We start from the raw sequence: 13,388 nt of genomic DNA, 5'->3' as shown, positions 1-13,388 counted from the left end.
CATTACTTTATCCTCAGCAACATCATCTTCATTTGTGCTTTTATGCTAATGTATGTTGTGATTGTACTTTAGTGTCCCGTGATTCCTGTTTTTGTGTATTAAACCTTACAGGCCTGATAGTCCACCGATTTAAAAAAAAAAAAATAGTCCACGGATTCTTTTGTTTATTGGTCGTGTAACTTGTTGATAATGTAGAATGGGTATTTACCTGTTTTTTCTCATTACTTGCCGTTTTTATACCATCAGGTGTCACAGTTTTTAGTGAGTACTTATGTTACCAAACCAGGCTTGGGTCCACTTGCCTGAGCACAATAAAGCCAGTCTACTGACACGGGGTTGTGGTGAAGGAAACTGCAGCACAGTGTTTTAGAGGAATTTTGGCTAGAACTCCTGGAATAGAGTAGGGAGTAGGAGAGTACAAGGCTGTGAAGGTAGTTAGGGACAGGATTTGTTGTATTAAGAACCTTTACAGGTTTTTAAGTAGGGAATTGACAAGATGAGGTTGTTTACTTGAAAGGTATGTGTCAAGAAATGGATTCAAGCAGTGTTTCCCACTTAAGTGATCTGAGTACTACTTTTTTAAGACTGACAACTGAATTACCTGCGCTATTAATTACTTACTATTTTTCCTTAAATTCACATTTTTATGTAAATAATTTCATCATAAGCAACACTACAAGATCACAGATTTTGTTGGCTATTGTTTCTAACATTTGTTTACTTTTTTTTTTTTTTTTTTTTTTTACTTATAACGTAAAATAATCATGGGCAGTCACTTTAGGAAACACAGTGCTGGAATAAGTTTTTAAAATTTTTGGTCTATAGGAACCCTTCACACTCTTAAAAATGAGTCAGAATGAACAGTTTTGTTTGTATGGGTTGTAACTGATATTCAAATACTAGAAATGAAACAAAACTTTAAAATGTTTTAATAATTCATTAAAAATAATAAACCATTAAATATTAATGTAATATACTTTTATGAAAAATATATTTTCAAAAACAAAAATGATTTTGTTTGAAGAGTGTTTTATATTGCTTTACAATTTTGCAAGTCTTTTTAATGCCTGGCTTAACAGAAAACAGTTTATATCTGCTTCTGTATTTATTATGTTACTGTATATATATTTGTAAAATGTTTGGTTGAAGTGTCTGAAGAAAATCTAGCAGCATACATATATGTGGTTGGGAAAAGGAGGAGTATTTTAATAGTCTTTTCAGAAAATTGTGGACCATCTTAGATGTTATACCAGGTTTTGACAAGTGATGGTTTCTTAAAGGTTAGTTGCAATGTGGGATCAAACCATATTAGTGAGCTCTTTGTATTCTGTTATGGTAGAATCCATTGTTCTATTTTAGAATGGATCTAACATGCATGATTTTGCAAACATTCTGAACTTTGGCATTGGAAATGAAGAAGGGGGAATGGATTCAAGATATATTTAGGAAATAAAATCAAAAGGACTTGGTGACTTCCTAAATAAGGGTAGTGAATGTTTCTGTCTTCAGATACAGAAAGGAGCAGATTTAGGAGGAATAATAATAAGTTTTGACATGCCTTCTTACATAACATGGTGCACAGTGGTTTAACCTTTTCTGTTTACCTGTTGCCCACCCCCCTCAGTCTCATATACTTCCATGCATTTCTCATAGCTTTGAGAGTGTACTTGATGCATCGTGAATATTTAGTAAATGTTTTTAAACTAAAGATGCTTAGTTTCCGTGATCATAGAAGAAGAGGATTTACTTCTGTATATTTTTTACATGGTAGAAATACATATTTACATATTTATGGTAGGAAAATCAATATACAAATAAACCCAAAAGTTATACTATCAGTGAGAAATTACCAAGTTAACATGTAGATGCTTACCTTTCTATACTTAATTCTGTTTTTCATTTTTACATAAAAGTGCTTTTTGGGTGGTATGATATATTTTTGTAATTTCAATGTATCTTTTTCTACAGTATCTTCATATCTTTCTTTTTTCTTTCTTTTTTTTTTAAAGATTTTTTTGATGTGGACCATTTTTAAAGTCTTTATTGAATTTGTTAAGATGTTGCTTCTGTTTTTTATTTTGGTTTTTTGGCCTCGAGGCATGTGGGATCTTAGCTCCCCAACCGGGGATCGAACCTGCACCTCCTGCATTGGAAGGTGAAGTCTTAACCACTGGACTGCCAGGGAAGTCCCTCTTCATATCTTTCTTGAAGAGTTAAAGGATGTTGAAAAAATAAGGGACCATATTTCTCATGTTTAGTTTGAGCTTTCATTTTCTGAATTACGCATTTTCTTTTTGATAGCTACAAATATTATTCCTAGTTTTTAAAAGTAATACATTTTTACCTAATATATTACATTTGCCTTACTTACATATGTCTTACATGTAATACATAAATTTAGTTTTGTAATTTTGTATATTTCTTTTTCAGAGAATAACAGTTTAGAGGTCCAAGATGTCCAATCTGAGGATATTTGCAATGAATCATAAGAAAATATCCAGCTTGCACATTAACGTAAGTTTTTCTTGTAAAATTAAATGTACTTCAACAACTTCAGTTACTTGACTTCCCCAAAGGTCTAGTGTATCTCATATACTAGTATATCAGCAGTTTCTTAACAGGGGATATGGGAGAACCTGTAATCAACAAGAAGTATGCTTTATCATTTTGAGACTATCTGTATTCCATTTTTGAGGTCATTAGCAGCCCAAGGAGTTGCACAGTTTTTCTTCAGTGTTTTCATTTCTGATGCTTTCAGACTGTACACCCTGTGACAGGTGATGCTGTCTTACCCTGGCCATTATGAAGTAGAAATTTAAATAGTTTGAGTCTCTTCTCTACTCTTAATATATTTGCTTAGAATAATAGTGTTTTATTGCCAGAAACTTGGTAACTAATGTAGAAATAATACAGAAGGCACAGGTATGCATTCTGTGACACCATGAAAGGCAGATTGTGGCAGCCCAAAATCACTACATACACTAACTACAATTCCAAATATATTGACAGCCATTAAATCTGTATTTAGTGGTCCAGGGATAAATCGATGGAGAACATTCAACCTCTATGTGGGAACATTAGGAGAAGATACCTGGGGAGCTTTTAAAAATGCCATAGTTCCTCCAACTTCCCTTCCTTCCTCATCCCCCGAATGTTTTTTAAAAGCTCTCCAGGTGATTCTAATATGTAGCCACTGTTGCAAATCTAGGTGAAAACACCTAATGGTTTCAGAGTTCATGACCTCCACCAGCTCTTAATAGGCTTAAAGGAGAACCAAGGGGTATCCAGGGTTAGCAACCTTATTTAACCTTTCTGGCTCTCTGGAAACTTTAGGGTCATTCTCAAACTGCAGCTATCAGAATCACCTGGAGGGCTTGTTAAAACACATTGTTGGGCGCTATCCCTGGAGTTTCTGATTCTCTTCTCTGGAATGGGTCCTGAGAATTTGTCTTTCAAATAAGATCCCTGTGATGCTAATGCTGCATGTCTAGGAGAGCCATCATCTAAGGTCAGCTCAAAAGAGCAAGCAGTATTAATTTTATCCTTATTTTTTATTGTAGTGTAATTTTGTGTTGTCACTTTTTAAAAGAATTGGAGTTAGTAAATTGAGACTACTATATGGAGATTCAAAGCATAATTATGATGTTAAAACTACAGTAGTTAGTTATGCTAAAATAAAATTAACGTTGTTTGTTTTTCTCTTTACTAGAATATGTGTTCCTCTAAAATAAGAGCAAGTCTAAAAAGATTAAGGCTACATGTGCTTCTTGGAAGAAATTACAGTTCCCTACCAGGTACAAATGTTAGATTCTTCTCATTTTACTTAAACTGCTTGCTTGCTTTCTCCCTTTTCTCTCTGTCTGTCTGTCTCTCTCTATCTCTCTCTCTCTCTCTGTCTCTCTCTCTCTCTCTGTCTCTCTCTCTCTTTCTCTTTCTCTCTGTCTCTCATTTGCAAGCATCTCCCTTATTAGGGGTCTCCAACCATTTTGAAAACAGTGGCTCCCTTTTACTTCTTGGCTATTTCCTTGAGATTATTAGGAGTTGGCGTATTCTGATAGATGCTAGGAGGTAGTACCAGTACACTTATGTTCCTCATCTGCTGTCCATCCTCATGAGCTGAGCAAAGGGAAGGGTCGGCTCAAAGGTTTAGCAGGTGAGTCTACTTGTAGAGTGCTCTTGCTGTAAAATGTTGATTTTCCTAGTTCATTTCTGGTTTTTATTCAAAAGTATTTTCTGTTAATAGAGGTTTAACAGGATAATTTATTTTGAGGGTTCTTAAGAGTAGTTTGGTTTAATATTTATCTGGGATAGATTAGGTTAGGTAATACGGCTATTAAAAGCCTGAAGGCTGAGGAACTGGCTACAGTTGCCCCTTGAACAGCACAGATGTGAACTTCGATATAAGTTTGACCATGTAAGAGTCCACTTATGTGCAGAATTTTTTCACTAAATGGGTACTGCAGTACTACATGATCCACGGTTGGTTGGATGCCCATGCGGAACTGAGGATACAGAGGAATGATTTATGCACAGGGCAGGCTGTGAAGTTATACTCGGATTTTTTGACTGCACAGGGGTTGACACTCCTCATCTTCCAGTTGTTCAAAGGTCAATTGTACTGTAATTCTGAATGTCCTTGTGTGTGAAGTTAGCAAGCATGTGGGAGACTTAGTGAAACTACAGTTGACCCTTGAACAATGAGGGGGTTACAGGTGCTGACCCCTCGAACAGTTGAAAATCACATAAAACTTTGCAGTTAGCCCACCGCATCTGCAGTTCCATGTGCACAGATTGAGCCAGCTGCAAATTGTGTACTGTAGCATGCATGTATTGAAAAAGATCCTTGGATAAGTGGGCCCACACACTTCAAACCTGTGTTGTTCAAGGGTCACCTGTAGCTTCATTCTGTAGCTGTTCTCATTACCGTCTTTGTCATGTGAGAATAATGGAGTAAAAATACCAGTTGGCTGTGTGACTTTTAAAGGCATGTGAATTTAATGTTCTGCATTATTGGTCTATATCTGGGTTTCTATATTTTGCCCGTACAGCTTTATCTATAGCAGTACAGATTATCTTTCAGTCTTCAAACTGCCATCAGGTTTTCAAAATGTAATAGAAGTCATCATAATTTATTATAGAAATTTAGGAGAACTGGTTTAAATAGCAGGAAGGTATAGATTAAATTTATAAATGTAGCTGCATTGTTTCTTTAGTATTAATAGAATAAATGGTAAGCATGGAGTAAGTCATTATGGACTTTTTTTTTCCAGAAATACTGTTAGTTTTTACAAGTTGGCCTTTTACAAGTATTAGATTATTATAGCTTCTATTCAGTGATACCTCCCAGGCTGTCTTTATAGGTATCGTGTCCTTGGAATTGCTGAGGGAAGGTAGGTTTCAAGTTGTACAAAAACTCATTATCAGCTGATATGAGTATCACTCTTTGCTCTTCAAACCTTGACAATGTAGGTTTACAGGACTGTGCTTTTTTTTTTTTTTTTTGGTTCAAGATCTACTAGTGCCTGAAGGTTATTGTTATGAACATTAATTCTACTTTTGCAATTCTATTTATTATAGAATTCTATTATAGAATTGTAGCAGGTGGCAGAGATTGGGGTAAATCTATATTTTTCTAAGGATATAATCTAGAAATTGATGTTTAAAAACTTATCTTGTTTTATTGTCATCCACAGGTTTTTTTAGAGATTGCTAGAAAATAAATTTTAGGTAAATGAGTGTTATATTTAGCTTGAATTTTACTTTAATTGGATTTTCTTTAATAGTAATTTTACTACTTGCTTAAAATTCTTTTAATTTCTTTCATTTATAAATTAAAGGAAATTTTCTTTAAATTTAACAGTTCAATTTTAACACTCTTTCCATTAGGTTTAATAGGAAATGATATCAAGTCCCTTCATTCCATCATCAATCCTCCTATTGCTAAGTAAGTACTGTCATTGATATTGTCTTTTCCATAGGCTGCCATGAAAAGTTACAGGTTTTTCACACAGGCTTAATTCAGCATTTAGTGAATGCTCTAATTTCTGTAACTTCCTGCCCTAGCTAATTAACTATAAATAGATGTTGGTATATATCTTAAAAGCTATTTTCTTGTCTCAATTCAATGCTAAAAATTTTTCATGTAGCAACAGCACACTTTTCATAGAAATAAATATAAGATAGTCACAAAATTGTAGTTAGCTCTTTTGTTACTTAGCTGTTTTGTCAGAGTAATGTGACAGTGATATGTTTTCCATTTTTCTAGTTTTTACACCATTATATAAATTGTTGAAATACCAACCAGCTTTGAAATTTGTGCAACATAGATATTTTAGTTTTACAATTTTAGTAATGTCCACCTTATAATACACATCTTTTTTTTAATTTTTCCCCTTTTAAACAGAATCCGTAATATTGGAATTATGGCTCATATTGATGCAGGAAAAACTACCACCACAGAAAGAATATTGTATTATTCTGGATACACAAGATCACTGGGAGGTTAGAATGGATTCCTCCTCTCACCCTGCCCCCCATTAGAAAAAACATCAGTGGAAAATATTTTGATTAAGAAGTCAACCTAGAGATCTTGCATATGGCATGGAGGCACTGCTGTCTAAACCACAACATAAAGTTAAGGTAGTTACAGTACTCACCAAAGGGTCTTTTTAGGTTCAATTAAACAATCAGACTCACAAGACTGTCTTGGGCTATAGTTGGCACTGGTCTATTCAGAAGGCTGTGAGACAGGAAACGTAGCTTACCAGCAGACCAGCAATAGGTGTTTCTTTCTACAGAAGTTCTTTTTTTTTTTTTTTTTTTATTTATTTATTTATTTATTTATGGCTGTGTTGGGTCTTCGTTTCTGTGCGAGGGCTTTCTCTAGTTGTGGCAAGCGGGGGCCACTCCTCATCGCGGTGCGCGGGCCTCTCGCTATCGCGGCCTCTCTTGCTGCGGAGCACAGGCTCCAGACGCGCAGGCTCAGTAATTGTGGCTCACGGGCCTAGTTGCTCCGCGGCATGTGGGATCTTCCCAGACCAGGGCTCGAACCCGTGTCGCCTGCATTGACAGGCAGATTCTCAACCACTGCGCCACCAGGGAAGCCCTACAGAAGTTCTTATAGCAGTCCACATAGCTATGTGGGAACTGTCTTCTTTGGCCACCCAAAAGTGATAGCTTAGTTGCAAGGTAACAAGATTCACAGGAGCCACCCTAGCTTAGAAGACTCATGCCTCGTAGGAATGAGCATCTCTTGTTACAGCTCCATGGGTCATCTTCCTGGTTTCCCACAAGGGGCATGCCGTACCCCACTCGGGGAAGCCTAAAGCTATGTATCTTCATCAGGTATTTATAATTCATTATTAATTCTTCCCAGGTCAGATGTAGTTTACCAATCAGAAATTATTTTTTCCATAAGTGTGTTGCCTAGCAATGCAGTTGGCATACTTGTTTTCTGGGCTTTAGGAGAAGAGAGCCAGAAAGTTAACCAGAGGTCAAATTCTCATGCAGAACAAGAAAGGATTTCATTAATCCTTAACCCCCAGTAATAGTATAATTTACCTAAGTTTTGAATTTACTTTTTTATTATAGTATGTCAAAAAGTGTGGTTCTGGGCTTCCCTGGTGGCGCAGTGGTTGAGAATCTGCCTGCCAATGCAGGGGACACAGGTTCGAGCCCTGGTCTGGGAAGATCCCACATGCCGCGGAGCAGCTAGGCCCGTGAACCACAACTGCTGAGCCTGCGCGTCTGGAGCCTGTGCTCCACAACAAGAGAGGCCACGATAGTGAGAGGCCCGTGCACCACGATGAAGAGTGGCCCCCGCTTGCCCCAACTAGAGAAAGCCCTCACACAGAAACGAAGACCCAACACAGCCAAAAATAAAAAATTAATTAATTAATTAATTAATTTTTAAAGTGGTTCTTTTTTTTTTTTAATTTTATTTATTTTATTATTTATTTGGTTGTGCTGGGTCTTAGTTGTGGTAGGCGGGCTCCTCAGTTGCAGCTCACCGGCTCCTTAGTTGCGGCCGGTGGGCTCCTTAGTTGTTGCATGCGAACTGTTAGTTGCAGCATGCATGTGGGATCTAGTTCCCTGACCAGGGTTTGAACCCGGGCCCCCTGCATTGAGAGCACGGAGTCTTAACCACTGCGCCACCAGGGAAGTCCCAAAACTGTGATTCTTGACCAGGCATGCACATTTAATGCCCATGTATCTTTTAAAGATTTTGTTTTGTTTTGTTTTTAAATAACAATGCCCTAAGTCCACTCTGAAAATTAAGATTCAGCATGTCTGGGTATGGCCTGGATGTCTGTATTTTTGCATCACGTATTTTGAAACTTGTATTTGACTCATACACATTTATGATTGTTATATTTCTCTGATGAATCAACCCTTTTATCATTATGAAGTGCCTTTATCTCTGGTGAAACAGTTTGTTTTGAAATGTGACATGGAGGTCATCAGGTCAGTAATACCAGAAGTAGAAGTGAATGTCTTTTTCAAAAGCTCCGCAGTAATTTTGAAATGCGCTCTATTGAGACCCATTTCTCTAGACCCTTGGAATTGGCTGAGACTTAATAGCTATAGAGGAGAAAACCACTCACGATTAGAATCTTCATGATGATAGGTTCCTAAATGTATAAGCACATGAATTTCTCATAGAATTTATTGCTGTGTAAATGGGGAAATAACAGACAGCAAAACACTGAACGTTGTTAGGCTTCCTCTTTTGTATCATGAATCTGATTAGAATCCTTCCCGCATATCCCCTGAGTGTATCCTTGAGTCGAGGGTCTAGATGAGGTGGACGCAGGCAATTTTCAAGTAAACAGGTTTTTTTTAATTGTGGTAAAAAAAACATAACATAAAATTTACCGTCTTAACCGTTTCTAAGTGTGCAGTTCAATAGTGTTGAGTATATTCACATTGTTTGCATCTATTCTACAGAACTTTTTCATCTTGCAAAGCCCAAACTATATGTCCATCGAACAACAACTCCCCATTGCCCCCTCTGCCCAGCCCCTGGAAACCACCCTTATACTTTCTTTTTCTATGAATCTGACTACTCTAGGAATATATATATATATATATATATATATATATTAGATACATATATATACACACATGTACACACACACACACACACACACACACACACAAACTAGATATGTTTTGAGGTTCTTTTCTGGTTCACGCCAGAGGCCTAGAAACTATCCCAATTGTGGCAGAATTTGTTGATCCAAGGTTGATTTTATTAGTCATATGTTTAATCATAAAGAAATAATAGGAGGACTTCCCTGGTGGCACAGTGGTTGGGAATCTGCCTGCCAATGCAGAGAACACGGGTTCGAGCCCTGGTCTGGGAAGATCCCACATGCCGTGGGCAACTAAGCCCATGTGCCACAGCTACTGAGCCTGTGCTCTAGGGCCCGCAAGCCACAACTACTGAGCCCGCGTGCCTAGAGCCCATTCTCCACAACAAAGAGAAGCCACTGCAATGAGAAGCCCGTGCACCACAACGAAGAGTAGCCCCCACTCACCGCAACTAGAGAAAGCCCGCGCGCAGCTACGAAGACCCAACGCAGCCAATAAATAAATAAATAATTTATATTTAAAAATAATAATAATAATAGGAAATAAAGATCTTTATCTTTGTGCAAATTTTTATTTTTTGAGTGTCTTAGAAACTTACTGCCTTATTTAGAACCTCTGGTTAGTTATTTGGTCTTTGTCTTCTTAATGATACTTGTTTTCTCGGTTAGTTATATTGTGAATAACTGGCAATACTGTTACAATTCTTTAACATTGATATTTAGAGTTGCTAACAGATACATTTTTCTTGCTATTTTCCCCTCTGTTGGTGCATTTGTGTGTGTGTATATTTATACACACGTATACACACACAAAAATGATATGGAGTAACTAGCATTTTAGAGGTTTAATGCTGACATAAGCAGTGGTAGTATAAGGCCATGATAACTTGAATTTTGATTGGTAAAGATCAGCTCTTTGTCATTTCTTTTACTGAATAAGAGTAAGAGTAAAATGCATAATTCAAGAATTTTACTGCAGAGTAATTTGAGTGACCTTTTTGGTAGTCAGGATAAATTGTATCCATGACTTTATACTATAGAAGACTTTATTTATATTTGTATAAATAAATCCTAAAAGGAAAATTTAGTAATAAGAAAGGTTTGTAAAAGATGATTTAACTTTGGAGGAATTTTTTCTCTACCTTATTGCATGTAGCTACCATTTACTGAGCTAGGTACTTTATATATATAGTTTCATTTCATTCTTATAACAATCCAGCAAGGTTGGCTTTATTAGCCGTATTTTAAAAACTAGGTTAAGTAACTTGCTCAAGATTGTAGAGAAGTGATAAAGTTGGGATTTAAATTTGGTCTGTCTGTGCTCTTTTATGGCATTACTCTGCCTCCTGTCAAGGGATCAGGTGTGAGGAACGTCAGATAAGGATGGGATAATGAAAGTTAAACTAGGAAAAAAATGGAAGAAGTATATGGTTCAGTAAAATTAAAATATTAAAAGAGTTTAATCTTAGTTATTACAGAAAAATTATTTTTATGGAAGAATTACTCATCAGCTGAAAAATCTTTTTCTAGAATGATGATTTATTTAGAGAATGATTAAGGGCTCTAAATATTAAACCAAATATTTTGTAAACAGTTTTTCTTAGAGCAAATTAAACTATGTCAGGTAGATACCAAAGACCTATAAAATATACTTTTAAGCCTAACTGTGTCATTTTTTTTCCTGGTTAGATGTTGATGACGGAGACACAGTGACAGATTTCATGACTCAAGAGCGAGAACGAGGCATAACTATTCAATCAGCTGCTGTTACATTCGATTGGAAGGGGTATAGAATCAATCTAATTGATACACCAGGTATAGTGCTGTTTCAGCAATGCAGAGGTGCTGCATTACTTTGAGGCTTTTCTGTTTGTGTATGTGTTTTTTTTTTTAATTGTGGTAAAAAATATATATATCATAAAATTTACTGTCTTAACCATTTTTAAGTGTACAGTTTGGTAGTGTTAAGTATGTTCATATTATTGTGAAATAGATCTCCAGAACTTTTTCATTTTGTTGAACTGAAACTCTATACCCATAAAACGACTTTTCTTCTTTGTCCTCTCACCTGAATCCTGGTAACCACCATTCTACTTTCTAGATCTATGAGATTGACTACTTTAGATACCTCTTATAAGTAGAATCGTACTCTGTTTGTCCTTTTGTGACTGGCTTATTTCACTTAGCAAAATTTTTCAGGGTTCATCCATGTTGTAGCCTGTGGCAGGATTGCCTTCCTTTTTAAGGCTGCATAGTATTCCTTTGCCTAGAGGTAACACATTTTGTATATATACAAAATTTTGTGTATATATATATGTATATATATATACACACACACCATTCATCCATTGATGGATATTTGGGTTGCTTCTGCCTCTTGGCTGTTGTGAATAGTGCTGTTCTGAACATGGGGGCATAAATATCTCTTTGAGATTATCCTTTCAATTATTCTGGGTGTGTACCCAAACTGGGATTGCTGGATCACGTGGTGGTGGTGGTGGTGGTGCTGGTGCTGGTGGTGGTGGTTGTGGTGGTGGTGGTGGTGGTGGTGGTGGTGGTGGTGGTGGTGGTGGTGGTGGTGATGGTGATGGTTTAAAGATTTTAGGTGTTATATTTCTCATCTTTTTCTTAGGTCATGTGGACTTTACCTTGGAGGTTGAGCGCTGCCTAAGAGTGTTAGATGGTGCAGTGGCTGTGTTTGATGCCTCTGCTGGTGTAGAGGTAAAAAAATATTGTCAAAGTTAAGTAAAGATAGAACAGCATGATTTTTTTAAAAAGTAGAATGCATCAGATTGATTTAACTATAACCCTTTATTTGGTAAGCTCATATAAATCCAATTATGGTTAAAGGAATTTGGAATTTAATATTGAGATGTGATCTATATATGATCTCATATACTTCATAGTAAAAGGGAAAGTAAAGTTTGCTTTTCTGTAGGAAATACGAAAGTTTTGAGAACTGTGAAGAGGCTGAGATTTTTACTTTAAAGCTAACAAGTTAGTCTGCCATAGTTTTATGGATTCTGGCAGAAGACACAAGATTTCTGAGTCAGGGATGAAGGACTTTATTAATCACCATAATAGCAATATCCAGAGTATGAGCATTTCATTGTGTTGGTTCCTCAAGCCCTAATTCCCATAGGGTGACAAAGGGAAGTCAGGTGACAGCTGCAGTGGAACCCTGTGCTTAGAGAATGCAAGTATTTTATAATGGGCAGTAAACGTGCCTGCTCTTTGCTCTGAAGGGATACATTGTCTTCCAGGGTTGTAAGCCAACCTACCTTTTGCTCTGAAGGGAGATACAATATCTTTCTAAACTGTTCACTATACAAACATTTTTGAAAAGATAGTCCAGAATAAAGGCAGTCAGTGCCTCTCCTGACAAAACATGCAGAAATGTGAGCAACCCATGAAGGATTTTCTCCCAAAACTTAATATAAAACTTGAATAAATCCTGAAAGTGGGTTTATAATAAAATTGTTGCTACTGGGGTCAATTATGCTCTCTTTAGCTGGTACTCCATTTGTTTTATAATCTCAAAATTGACTTTATCTTGAATATAGAACCCACATTAGTTCTTCTAATCTTAAAATTACTAAAAGCAATACCTTAATTAAGGTATCAAAATCAATATCCCCCAAAATGGGACAAATTGACACCATGGACCTCCTGATATGATGCACCAAGAAGGATACAACATCACCTATGTTGTATTCCTGGCAAAAATGTTTGGCCCAAATCATGAGAAAACAAACAAATCTAAATTGAAAGACATTGTGCAAAACAACTGGCCAAGACTTTTCAGAAATTCAAAAAAAATGTTTTAACATAAGGAAAATGAACAATTGGGGTTGGGGGGAAGCTGTGGAATTGTTCTAGATTAAAGGATTCTAAAGAGACAAGAAAACTAAATGTAATATATCCTCTTTGGCTGAATTCTGGATCAAAAAGAAAAAATTACAAAGGACATCACTGGGAAAATCAGAAATTTGAATATGTAATATATATATTAAAGTATTGTGTCAACTTAAATTTTCCTGAATGTGGTCTTTGTAATTGATTATGTAGGAAAATGTCCTTATTCTTAGGAAATGCATGCTGAAGTATTTAGGATTAAAGTTTCATGGTGTCTGCAACTTGCTCTCATGGTTCAGCTCCCATCCACCCACACATACACACATGGTGTTAGTTTGGGTACTTTGATGAGTAGATGCCAAGATGGGATTAGATGTATAGGAGATTTATTGGGGGGAAATGCCTGTGAAGAATAAGGGAGAAAAGAGGGAAGTGGGAGAG

At 36.4% G+C, this 13,388-nt stretch overlaps 1 protein-coding gene across 8 annotated transcripts in view; it reads left to right on the top strand.

The window, feature by feature from the left end:
* GFM2 (GTP dependent ribosome recycling factor mitochondrial 2) overlaps positions 1–13,388 on the top strand; it is a 47,350-nt gene that overhangs the window by 2,762 nt on the left and 31,200 nt on the right. For 3 of the 8 annotated variants that reach the window (XM_036845557.1, XM_036845559.1, XM_036845556.1), the window contains exons 2-8: positions 2,431–2,514; positions 3,710–3,794; positions 5,361–5,390; positions 5,887–5,944; positions 6,404–6,501; positions 10,782–10,907; positions 11,725–11,813. In XM_036845557.1, the coding sequence (XP_036701452.1) occupies positions 2,455–2,514; positions 3,710–3,794; positions 5,361–5,390; positions 5,887–5,944; positions 6,404–6,501; positions 10,782–10,907; positions 11,725–11,813 (546 nt within the window). In that variant the 5' untranslated portion in view covers positions 2,431–2,454. Of the gene's footprint in view, positions 1–2,430; positions 2,515–3,709; positions 4,154–5,360; positions 5,391–5,886; positions 5,945–6,403; positions 6,640–10,781; positions 10,908–11,724; positions 11,814–13,388 lie in introns of those variants that run through there. The other 5 variants (XM_036845560.1, XM_036845558.1, XM_036845562.1 and 2 more) reach the window with 4 other exon arrangements.

Source organism: Balaenoptera musculus, chromosome 3 (assembly GCF_009873245.2).
Source record: "Balaenoptera musculus isolate JJ_BM4_2016_0621 chromosome 3, mBalMus1.pri.v3, whole genome shotgun sequence".
Lineage (NCBI taxonomy): Eukaryota > Metazoa > Chordata > Mammalia > Artiodactyla > Balaenopteridae > Balaenoptera > Balaenoptera musculus.
The sequence above is the reverse complement of the archived record's forward strand: the minus strand, read 5'-3'. Positions and strand labels throughout refer to the sequence as shown.